This window comes from Cupressus sempervirens, chromosome 4 (assembly GCF_028749045.1).
Source record: "Cupressus sempervirens isolate cs-2001-9-10 chromosome 4, ASM2874904v1, whole genome shotgun sequence".
Classification (NCBI taxonomy): domain Eukaryota; kingdom Viridiplantae; phylum Streptophyta; class Pinopsida; order Cupressales; family Cupressaceae; genus Cupressus; species Cupressus sempervirens.
Window position 1 is genome coordinate 521,546,882 of NC_143121.1, and position 12,973 is coordinate 521,559,854.

The window sequence follows — 12,973 nt, forward strand, 5'->3', positions numbered from 1 at the left end:
TTTAAATTTAAATGTCTAGTAGACTTTTTAACATGACCGATGACATTGGCACAACACGTCCTCCGATTCTACATGAAACACTTTTGACATAGAGCTATGAACCAGTGAGACCACAAATGGAGGACCCCATCCCCTTATTACAAAGTTGAGGCACAACCCTGCAAGCAGTGAAGGTAGTCGACGATCACAATGTCCCAACAGGGGTTTGAACCTAGGTGCAGAGAACAACACTACCACTTAACCAACACACTAAGTGGTGAACCCCACAAAATTCCTATTTTTAAATTAATCCCTTTAGTATTATTTTTGCAAAAAAAATGTGGTACAAGAAATTTGAATTTCAACACAAATTAAGTTGTCAAGTTTTGCTCAAGTATTTGCTAAGTATTTGCCAAGTCAAAAATTTTGGGCATCTCGAGTACTCTTTGAGTGTGAGTCCACTAACTATGAGTGAAAGTGAACTATGAAACTCAAAGTTATAGAATAAAACTATTTTTTAAATTTTTTTTCTCATTTCAAATGCATTATGGGAGAATTTCAATGTTAAGATCCCAAATCTTCAAAGGACTGTAGTTCGTGTCTTGAGACAACTGTGTAGTGCTTCAAGATGTGAGCGCAATAGAAGTATTCTTTAGCATAGAGTCATAGACACTCCAAGAAATGCAATAAGTTGTCAATGCAAAGTTTGAATGATCTTGCATATGTTCATTAGAAAATTTGCCTCCATCACAAACACATCTTGGGCATTGAATTGTCTCCTATCACTTTAGAGGAGGTTTGTCCACACTCAGATTAGATCATAGAGATTAACAATCTTGTCTTCAATGATGGTGTCATGGCATGGGTTAATTAGGTGGATTGAGAGGTAAAGGCAGTAGCCATAGCAAAGAGGGGAATACAACACAAGGAGATCCCTTGGATGTTGGACTTGGTGCTGCTTATATGTAGGTAGATAACATGGTTAAAGACTTATCTAAGAAATGGAAACCCAAATAGAACTTGTGGTCTTGGACATGGGACAAGTGATGTAGGCTCCTCTAAGCCATAAACTTGTTTTAATTTGCTCTACGCCATGGATTTCATACTCCATAATATTTGTATACATTGAACAATATTTATCATTTCTAAATCTAACAATGTTGCTTTGTTCAACTAAAAGTCTAAAACAAAACAATTTTTTTACTTTTAGTTTTCATGCTAGTCATCAATTGTGTATATGGTCAAGGCAGTTTTTCTTTGTATAGTTTTGTAATGACCCCACTTTCTAGTTCTCTTGTAGTGCAGCTGGTGCTGGTTTTTTGGGTTGGTCTCAGCAAGATCAAAGGGATATTTTGAAGTCAACAGTTTGTTTAGACATGTTTAATGAGCATCACACACTTTTTTGGACCCTTTTCAAACATTTTCTTCTTACTAATTTTAATTCAGTGATGAGCAACAACAAAGACATCTGCTATTTTTAGTAATATTAATGGAGTTGACCTTGCAATTTAATATAGTCTAGAGTTATTAAATTAAATAATGAGAATTTGTTGATTTATAAAGTTCAATTAAATATTTAACTTTATCGTTATTTTTAGATATTTTATAGGGGACAAGGGAAAGGTCAAATATTTAAAATAAAGTGTATAGTTTCAAAGTGGTCTTTTATTTAAAAGAGTCACAGTGAAAAAACTAAATGAAAGCATTCATGGAAAAATAGCAAAAAAATAGGGAAAAAGTATTCCCAAACAAATAGGGAATAAGCAAAAAAGTGTTTTTTCAAAAATAAAAACAGTTGAAAGCTATAAAGGGAGGACTGGGGCTCTCATTTTGGGTTGTTGAAGATTTGGATATTGTTATGCTTCTGATTTTCAAAGGAATTGCAGCTGTTGCTTCTTGGTTTGTAAGGATGGAACCCCTTGCTGACACCATTTCTCACATTGTAAAAAGAGACAACTTGGGAAATTAACTTGGATCACAGCTGTGCTTCATAAGTGAATGGGCTGTCCACTCTTCTTCAATTTGAGGTTTGCATGCAAAAATTTGCTCTTTAGGGGACACTTTAAGTATAGTAAGATCTGATTTCTTCATGCTATTTCAGTTTGAGGAGTTTAAGTTGGGTGGCTAGGGTTTTGAGTGTTATTCCTTACTGATTTGTTGTTGCATGTAATCATATCCAATTATTAGAAAGTGGGTTTGTTAGCTATATGTTTGTAATAAGGCTTTACCATCTAGTTATCTAGAGTTTGATCTCTATATTGTATTTCCTAGTTCATTACCTATTTCATGTATAAACATTCTTCACTGTGGTGATGGTAATAAACCCCCACTCCATTAGATATGTTGGCGTAATTAAATATTCACTAATTACACTTACTTAGGCTTTCTTAGGATAATGCATTGCATAATAGTTTGTGATTGAGACACTTAGGAGTTTGCATCTCAATTAAACACATTGTGTAGGAGAATTCCACTCTAGGCGGTCATAGTTGTTATCTCATTCCACCTTTAGTGCAAATATCACATTATCATCCTCATCATCGCACACACTTCATTGCATAATGGAGGATGATCCACCTTGTGTGGGTGATAGCTTATCTTCTCCTTATCATTATCTCTTATCGCCTCTCCTATATAAGGAAGCCTATTATGTACATTTCAAATCAATCCATTGGATGTCTATCAAGGATTCAAGTCCATTATCAATAATAGCATTCTTGCATCTTCATGCAATTGTCTTGCCATTCTCTTGTGGAAGTTATCTTGGTCTTTCATTTGATCCTAGGGGTGTTGTAGAGTCACCTAAAACTAACATGGTATTAGTGTGGAAGTTATCTTGGTCTTTCATTTGATCCTAGGGGTGTTGTAGAGTCACCTAAAACTAACATGGTATTAGAGCTCTCATGGTGTGAAGACTTCTTCTCAAGAAGTGCAATCTTGGCTTGACTTATTGTTGGTGCAGCATTTGGCAATTTGGATATCACAATTTGGAGGAGATTTTGAGAGTCCTATTTTGTGACCTTCTATTGCAGGTGAAAATTGTAGCTTGCTGGTGCAAATCAGAGGTTGGCATCATATAGAGGAGGTCCAAAAGCCCCTAAATCAAATTTTGTTTCATCCAAATCGGACATCTGAGGCCAAATTTAGAGCCATTTGATTTTTCAAGGTGTGGTGGCGGCGATTCAAAAATAATAATTTCAAAGGCCATTTGATTTTTTTTGTTTTAGGGTAGAATTTCACAATCTACATAGTGGTGTAGGTGATTTTGGATCTTTGTCTCAGAAATTTTTCTGAAAATCGCAAATCCCGTTTTTTGCAACTTTCAAGGCTCTATTTGGGCACATTCGGTAACATTTTCAAGTGCAATTTTTTTTGAAAGTGCATGATTTTTCCTCTACTTTCCAGATCTGTAATCAGAGTTCAGTGATTTGGAGTGGGCATATCGCTTTTAGAAATAGATCTTTTTTGGCTATATTTGCACTTGGTGAATACTTGGATTTCAATTTTCTTAATTGAGTCAGTAATTTGAAGGAGTTATCAATTGATTTCAGTAATCATTTGATTTCATTATGGATTTTTCAAAAGTTTCATTGCTCACTCCATATAACTATTATGAATGGAAACAAGCAGTTTCTAATCAGTTGATGAGTATTGGATTGCTTAAAATGATTCTTGGACAAGATCTAGAACTAGCTACAGGTGTTGCAAAAAGAAGGAAATGGTTTGATAGAAGGGATAAAGCACTTGGCTCTCTTATATCTACCATCTCCAATGATTTGCTATATCATATTGCATCCTGCACACATCCTCCTGATGCCTAGACTACATTGGAAGGAATCTTTGGTAAACCTGATAGAATAAGAAAATTCAAATTGGAGAATGAGCTTATAGGTCTAAGTACATGTGATTTTGACAATATTCAAGACTTTTTCTCTAAGTTCAATTCCATTAGATTGGAGCTTTCTAATTGTGGCATTACTAGAGATGATGAGCAATTGATATTATCTACTCTTTCCAAGGTAGGTCCTGAATATTCAATCTTTGTTTCCACATTCTATGCTATTACGGATGCTCTTGGGAGTGCATACAAAATGCCTTCTCTTGATGAATTTGCAGCTCAACTTGCAAGGGAACAAGCAAAGTTAGCACACATGGGTCAACTGAAGCCTTTCAAGCATCAGGCGTTCGTTGCAAATGACTCCTCTCCAAAGGCTCCCAAAGGAAAGGGAAATAAATAACACAAGGATCCTAAGAAACATGACAAAGATGATGACTCTCCTTCACAACATAATATTGAATCCAAGACCTCTTCAAGAGAGGAAACATCTAGAAGAAAGAGAGATAGATGTGCTTATTGCAAAAAGTTAAGACATGATGAGCATAAATGTTTCCATAAGAAGATTGATGAGCTTACTCACATTCTTCAAAAAGAACAATATCCAGTTGCCCTCATCAGTGTCTTCTCCTCCTTCTCAATATCAGATAGCTGCTACATCTACATCATCATCCAAAAGAAAAGGACAAGCACTCATTGCTTCCACACATCCTAAGCAAGGTAAATGGCTTCTTGATTCAAGTGCATCACATCATATGGCATCTTCTATGGATATGTTTTCTTCTATTGAGCCTTGTAATTCTCCACCTATATTGATGGGTAATAATACATACATGAAGGTTTGTGGGAAAGGTTCTATTCCTATGGGATAGGGTACATTCAATGATGTTCTTTGTGTACCATCCTTGACCACTAATATCCTTTCCATTCACCAAATTACTCATGGGGCACAAGGTAAAATTGTTGAGTTCACTCCTGATTATGTCTATTATAGGGACATGGAGACAAGAGATGTCATAGCTATGGGAGTTGTTGATCATACATCACGTGTGTATTCTTTTGCACATTTTGTTGATAATGATGATGATATTCATGATGTACCTAACCCTTCATCAAGGGTGAATAATTCATGTGAGGAGAACATTGGACACTTGAATCATTTTGTTCTTGAGACAAGTCTTGAACTTCCTACTCCTCCACCTCTTGCTTCTTCAAACATGAGTTCTACTATTCAACAGGATAATCTTTATGCTTCAGATCTTGCAGTGTGGGATGAATTCCTGGATGCTCTTTCAGATGAGTCTCATGATGCAAATTTGGTTAATACATCTGAGGAGGTTTCTCTTCGAGATACTTCTTCACCTTCTTTGGAGATTGGATTTCCCAACTCTTCATGTTCTCTTGGGTTTTCACATCTCATAGGTTAGCTTGATGGTGGGACAAGATCTTTGAGCTTGGAGACACATATTCAATCTTCAAAGATGCATACATGGAGACCTTCTTCCTCCCTCACTTTTTACATGGAGTGGCTTCATCATCATATGATGTATTTATCTCTTCCTAAGGGGAGACATGTTTCTTGTATGCATTGTATTATATTTTGCTTGTAGGTACTCTTCATCTACATTGGAGCTTCTTCATTATGGGGGGGATATCATGTCTCCTTATTTCCTTCCTATGGGGGGATCATTCTTTGTATATACATGATAGTATGCAATTTTTGGGGAGTCTTGAGTACTCCATCCATCCATGCATCTTGTTTTCATCTCTCTTTTGGAGGAGGGTTTTCCCCATGAGGTTTTCTCTCTTTCTCCACTTTATGAGAGATTACATTTTCATGTATTTCTTTGCATATTATACATGGGTACCTAAAATGGCCTTGTTGCCGGGACCCATCTTGCATTGTGAGTTTAAGTTCATTCCCCTAAGTTGCACTTATTGGGGGTGTTGGTGTAATTAAATATTCGCTAATTACACTTACTTAAGCTTACTTAGGATAATGCATTGCATAGTAGTTTGTGATTGAGACACTCAGGAGTTTGCACCTCACTTAAACGCATGGTGTAGGAGAATTCCACTCTAGGTGGTCATAGTTGTTATCTCATTCCACCTTTAGTGCACATATCACATTATCATCCTCATCATCACACATACTTCATTGCATAATGGAGAATGATCCACCTTTCCTGGACATGTGATTCCACCTTGTGTGGGTGATAGCTTATCTTCTCCTTATCATTGTCTCTTATCGCCTCTCCTATATAAGGAAGTCTATTATGTACATTTCAAATCAATCCATTGGATGTCTATCAAGTCCATTATCAATAAGAGCATTCTTGCATCTTCATGCAATTGTCTTGTCATTCTCTTGTGAAAGTTATCGTGGTCTTTCATTTGATCCTAGGGGTGTTGTAGAGTCACCTAAAACTCTAACAAGATAGTTGCATGCTCATTTTCTATTTCATGTTATTGTACTAAATGAGTTGGAGCAAACATTACCCACTCATCAAGTTGTTTAAGAGCATTGCATTTGTGGGTTTCATATTACTTTATTGATTGAGTTGGAGCAAATATGCCCCACTCCAGCAGTTTTTAATCTTGTGAGTATTTGTAAATGTGGACTTGAGTTACATGCATGTAATACAAAGCTAACAATCAACAATACATTGCTTCAAGCCAAAAAATAAAAATAGGGGTGGTTATTACAAGTTTATTGTGTTTTTATCATTTAGTTAGTAAAGGATGCATGAAAAAGGTTTTTAAATCCTTAAAAATCTCTATATTTCATTATTTTTTCAATGTTCTTATCCTTTACCTAGTTTTTGTTTAAATAATAAAACATCTTGTCGATTTTGAGCTGAGTTCAAGAACTGTAATTATGATATAGAAGACCTCAATATTCTCTACAAACAAATGTCATAGAGGGAGGGTCGTGTTAGTGAAAACTGGAGCTTTCGATGGAGGAATTCGCATTTCTTATCAAACCATCCATTCATATGGTAGGAACCATGGAGATGAGAGGTTGAGTATAAAGTAAATTTTGGGGAAAAGATTCCAGGTCAGCATCCGAAGGTCTTGATGAATTAATTCACAATGATTACTTTTATGGGATCAAACCCAACAGGATATTATATAAACAGAAGCGGGCAATTGAATTCAATAGTGTCTAAAATTATTGACTCAACAGATGTGATAATATGGAAAAGATTTAGCTGTTTGAAACACAACCAAACAAGGTAGAGGATCCTGTGTTATGAAGAGAAGGATGAGTAAATCACATTCGGTTTAACGATCATAGGCAGTTTTAAAGCTGCACAGTAGAACCATCTTTTAAAGAATAAATAAAATTGCTAGTTTCAAATGCCTCCATCATTGTCTGGAAGATCTGAAACATTAATGTTATTTGATTAGAATCATTTGCTTAAAATGCTATATTAAAAAATAACATAAAGGCAGATAACCAACATATTAACACAAGGATCTGAAGTAGATGTGTTCAAACTACAGAGATTATTCATTCCAGCACTCAGAAGGTAAAGTTTAGATGTTTTCTCACAGATTATAATTCTGTTTCCCCCTATGACATAAGCAATGCATTAGACTTTGAATATATAACAACAGCGCATTGGAATTTAATGATTACATCTTCAACAAATTAATTGAAGATGTCCCATCTAATTACTGACATGTACTTCAGATATAATCTCCTCTAAATTTCTACAGCAGCCCTTGGTCTTGTATTCCCTCACTCCTAGGTCATTACTGGGAATGTAGTCGAAGGTTTTTTGAAGAGCATATTTTATATATGGATGTAGCAAACTTTTTGTTATCCCTGAAAGTTGTAAAATGTAGATTTCCAAGCTTTCTTATGATATGCCACTGATTTCTAATGGAAATTCATTATTACATTATTAAATTATTTCCTTCTCTTACCGCCAGTAATGAATTAGGTGGTATTTCTTCAGCGGTTTAAAAAGAGAAGCATCGTATGCAAATTCCATAGAAAGCAAACTTTGTTGGAGAATGGAAAAGACCTTAATTGTCATCATACCTGTTGCCTCCTAGCACCCAGTTCAGCATAATGGGCATAAAGGTTTGGAGTACAACTCTTCCACCAACTCTACCTGGATGTGGTATTCGCAGCTTTGTAATGAACTGCAAAGTAATGATAAACAACGATCAGAAACAAACCATCATAAAGTTAAATATGAGAAAAAAAACCCAAGTATCATTTTACTTTTGTTACAAAACTTGATGGATCCCAATAATCATATTAAATATCGAGTCAATGTGTTAAACTAGGAAAACAAATTTGAAGGAGAAACATATAGAAGTGCTACCGATAGAGGTCCAAGTCCAACACCCAAGTAAGGCTTGTAAGTAGATGCCATTATTGCAGCCATTCTCGCCATTCCATGTATTGCCCCAGCACGTAATATCCTTTCTTTTTGATATCTGAGTACAAAGAAGATTAGAATTGTAAGGCATTCTACACAGAACAAATCTGAGTACAACTGGCATATTAAATAATTTTTGTTGCATTTGTAATTCTGCATATTTGAGGTTGTTAGAAGCTATGATGCTATTATTTGTAGCTAATAACTTGCATGCAAGTACACACGCTTTCAACACAGAAGTAATGTCAACAGATTTTCCTGTCTCGCGGCTTGCTTTGTAAGCTTTCTCAAGTTCAAGGCTAAGTTGATAGCTATCCTGTATGCCAAAATACATTATGATGTTAGGACTTCTTAAATGTTTATTTCTGTCCACAGTATAACATTCAAACTTTAAGCTGCAAATAGCACACAGAACAGTTAAGATGGAATTTGATTATCTGTCAAAAATAGAGACAGATAAAATACAAAACAATTTATAACAGGCAACTCCAGCAACCCTGCTATCATTTAGCTCTTATCTTGAGAATGGATCACAGAATTTGATCAGAAACATTGATTAAAACTAAACATACACAGTCTTTCCAGAAGCATATCATCTATTATCTATCTTATTTTCAAGCATTACTGATTCTACCTCAATTGCCATGCAACCACCTTGACCCATATTAGGCTGCATGGCATGGGCAGAATCACCAAGTAGTGTCACAAGCCCCTTGCTCCAACTAAAAATTGGTTCCCTATCATAAATGTCTCGACGCAGAATCATGTCTTCTGGTGTTGCTATGAGTAAATCTACCACTTCCTCACACCAGCTACCAAATAATTCCAACAACCTCTTCTTTCTACCTGCAAAGTAAAATGATCGACAGTTTGCTTAGCTGCCACTGAAAAGTTCTTGTTCATTGATTTTTAGAGGCAGTAGTTCCAGTATCTATTTTCTTGTCTATGCTTGCAGTATTACTGTTTGTATTTCTTTAGCAAAGAATGAAAGAAGAAATATATCCAGATTTATCAGGACAAAGATATATTATTGAGAATGTTTCCAGAACATGAAAGTATGAAAAACAAATTACCACCATCTGAAAGGTTCTTCAGAGAAACCTAACCTTGGCCATATGTTAACTCAAAATTACAAAGCAAGCAAACGAAACAGATGCCTATTTCTATTACTATTATCAAATTGAATAGAGTGTAGGTTGCATTCCCACGTGTGCATACAAACTCTTATTGCTGACCATGACAAATTGCTAAAAAGATTGTATTAAGGTAAATTGAAACACACTACATCTAGCTCTCTCTCTGAACCATAATTTTAGAACTCACCCTGCAGTGCAGCTATGTTACTCAGAAGTGAGTTGCAGGCAAGAACTTGCAGCAATTACTTGGTCAGTCCATGCTGAAAACTTGCTTGATGATGAGTTTTTCCAAGTTAATATATATATATATATGTGTGTGTGTGTGTGTGTAATTTTAAATTTTATTTTATTTTATTTTTTGCATTGCTGAGACCAAGTCAAAATTGAGACTACCAAGTTATACCATGTCACAAGTTTTAAATTTGAACCAAAGAAAGCTGAGCACAGACAAATTGGGGGAATTCCTGCATGCAATCATTGATATATAGCAGAGTATTTGCAAAGCTTAAAGCACCAAACTCAATTCGGACAGAGTTTCCCACAATTGCAGACTACCAGCAGTAACCTTTGTTTTCCTCTGCAAGTTTCCGAAAAATATTTCTGACTACCCAGAATAAACTTGTCAGAGTTTCAGTTCAGTAGAGTACAGTATATCCTGATAATTACTGTTAAAATTAATTCCATATACTAAATACATATTTCTTTTTTGGGCATGTACCCCTAACTTCTGGCAATTGTGTGTTTGCCCTTTGCCTCACAAGGTAGAAGCTTGGATTTAAGATCTCCATACATTAATTCATAATTAGCTGTTGCCAGGTTGGTATCCTAGACCTGCCAATTTGGATCTGATCTAGCCCAGATGTGGATTCAGATTTGGATTCAGCTCATAGGGGATTCCATTCAAGGTAGTGGAAAATCGTTGTGACTTCATCCAGGCGGAACCTATCAACATCCAATTAGTCTGTTGCCTTCTTTTTTTCTCTTTTTCTGACTCGTGCCTTAAACTGCTCCCTGAAATATGGATTTCAAGGTCTTTTAAAGACAAAAATAAACTGATCTCCCTCATTCTGGACGCAGTACAAAATTATTTATCATCCTTGCTGAACTATAACTCTTTCTTGCCATCACGCAAACAAAGTAAATGACTGATCAATGAAGGTTCCAAAGTGGTTGGTTAGCTATTACCTTAGTATTTGTGAATCAGATCCGTGGATTTGCGATTTTTTTTCCCAATTAGGATTCGTGAATATATATATAGAAGAGAAATATATAATGAGAGAGCAAATTTGAGGTGAACTGTTTTTGGATGTGAAATAAAAGGGTAGTTTTAGGGTTAGAAAGAAAAAAAATGTTTTAAAAGTCATATTAAATAAGTTAGACCCACTCAAAACCTTGGCCTGCCTGTCAATCCATGAGGATTCGTGCCTGATTCGTGTTGGATCTGTGCTGATTCGGGGAGGATCCTTGTTTTACACAATGGATTCGTCCAAATTCGCAGTTCGTGCTAAATCCGTGCTAGATTCATGCTAATTGGGCAGGATTCTTGTTTTACATAGTTGATTTGTCCGGATTTTCAGGCCGTGAATCCAGACGAATCCACTGTGTAAAACAAGGATCTTGCCTAGATCAGCATGAATTCAGGATCGGATCCGTATCCGGATCTGACCTTGTTTTACATAATCGATTTGTCTAGATTCGTAGGCTGCAAATCCGGATGATCCACTGTATAAAACAAGGATCCTGCCCAGATCAACACGAATCCAGGCTCGAATCCGAAACTGGATCCGGCCTCTAGGGCACGAATCCGATAACTAAGGCTATTACTATACATATTCAAGAACACATTCATTGTTAAGGAGATTGTAGAGGAAGATTATTTCCTTGAAGGAAGGATTTTTTCAAGTTTTTGGTTTTTATTATCTTGCCTTTTTTGTACTCCTTTTTGGTTTTGAAATTTTTGTTTTGTTTCAAACAAAGAGGCAACCAATTAAGATGAGATCAACAATATAGTGAAGTTCTACATTTTCAAAGGAACATCAGCGTATGTCAAGGACTACAACAATTAAGAGAGAGGACATCACGTTTATCAATAATTAAAGCACATATTTGATGGTAAAAGGGCTAGATATGTTGATTTTTGGGATTGCTTCAAATGTACTAAGCACTACCATAATGTCTGGTTGTACTTTCCAAATGGCAACGTCGTTTTGTATTTGTATGAGGAATAAACCAAGAGAAGAGACCTCTTTTCATCAATAAAATTAATATAATGGCAAACTTAATTGTGGTCGTATATATATATATATATATATATATATATATATTTTTTTTTTTTTTTTTTTAATTTTTCCTTTGATCTCACTGGTTTATCCTACTTAAGCTACCAAAACATCAACACTCCCTCTAAAGTAGCGAGGATAAACACAAGACACGTATTACACCATTGGTAATATTAGGTATGGCAAATTTTAAAGATATCTTTGATCAAAAGATATCCACCCTTTTGATATCACATATGAAATCAGGAGTATTGGCCTTCATAATATCAACATACGATATTCACCAAAACTTTGAGTAATGGTCTCCAGAATATCAATACTTGATATTCACCATGTACTCAATGAGGCAATGGTCTCTAGAATATCAACATATGATATTCACCATTTTGAAATCACATTTGAGTATTTGTCTCCAAAATAACAATATATGATATTCACCAAATACTCTTTGAGTAATGGCCTTCAAAATGTTAAGATGCAAGATTTCACCAAGTACTATGACTAATGGTCTCTAGAACATCAAGTTACATGATATTCACCAAGTACTCAGTCTAATGGCCTCCAGAGCATCAATTTGCATTACATTCACCATGCACTCAAAAATGTTTATAAAGTATGTGGACATGCATTCTCATAATGTGTACCATATAAACATTCACCATGCAAAGTATAATCTATCATGATCTGCACAGACATCATAAGATATCCATTATAATAGAAAATTAAGTTATTGTAATATTGTCACCTTTCAATAACTTTGTAATGTCCCTTTTTTGAGACATAAGGAAATTAAGGACACATCCATTAAATATTAAAATTGACCTATGAGAGAACATACAAGTTTATGAGAATGGGTCAATTTAATATTATAAAGTTAGGCAAATAAAAGTGACAAAGGAGGAATAAGATGGAAAGACAAGAGAAGAGAGCTGAAAGGGCACAACTTTGGGCAATAAAAGAAGGAAGGCTTCGTTCATTTGAGTATGCTTGGATATTGATTTGATTTGAGATTTCTCTTAGAGAAACTAGGAAAGCTTCAGCTTCTATTCAGGGATCCAAGGATGCAAACCTTTAGGCTCTTCTTGGTGGATTGGACATAGCCCCAATTTATTAGTTCTGGTGAATTCATGACGGAGTTCACAATTGAATCTCAGGTACATTTCTGATTATCCAATCTGACTGTTATCACTGTTTATACAATTGTATTGTTATTGTATAGCTGATTTATAATGCAATAACGGATTCTAGAGAATTTGCTGGTTATTTACTGGTTATTGTTGTTGAATATTTACTGGTTATTTGTTGAATATTCTTGTTTACATTCTTGTTTATGATTCTGAAAATTAT

The 12,973-nt window shown here is 35.3% G+C and overlaps 1 protein-coding gene across 1 annotated transcript in view; it reads right to left on the minus strand.

Moving 5' to 3' along the window:
- The window catches only part of LOC149562225 (zeaxanthin epoxidase, chloroplastic-like), a 116,507-nt gene that overhangs the window by 19,301 nt on the left and 84,233 nt on the right, over positions 1-12,973 (minus strand). The window contains exons 6-9 of the mRNA XM_089825765.1: positions 8,846-9,057; positions 8,436-8,527; positions 8,155-8,269; positions 7,866-7,969 (exon numbers count right to left, since the gene is read on the minus strand). Of these exons, the coding sequence (XP_089681891.1) occupies positions 7,866-7,969; positions 8,155-8,269; positions 8,436-8,527; positions 8,846-9,057 (523 nt within the window). The remainder of the gene's footprint in view (positions 1-7,865; positions 7,970-8,154; positions 8,270-8,435; positions 8,528-8,845; positions 9,058-12,973) is intronic.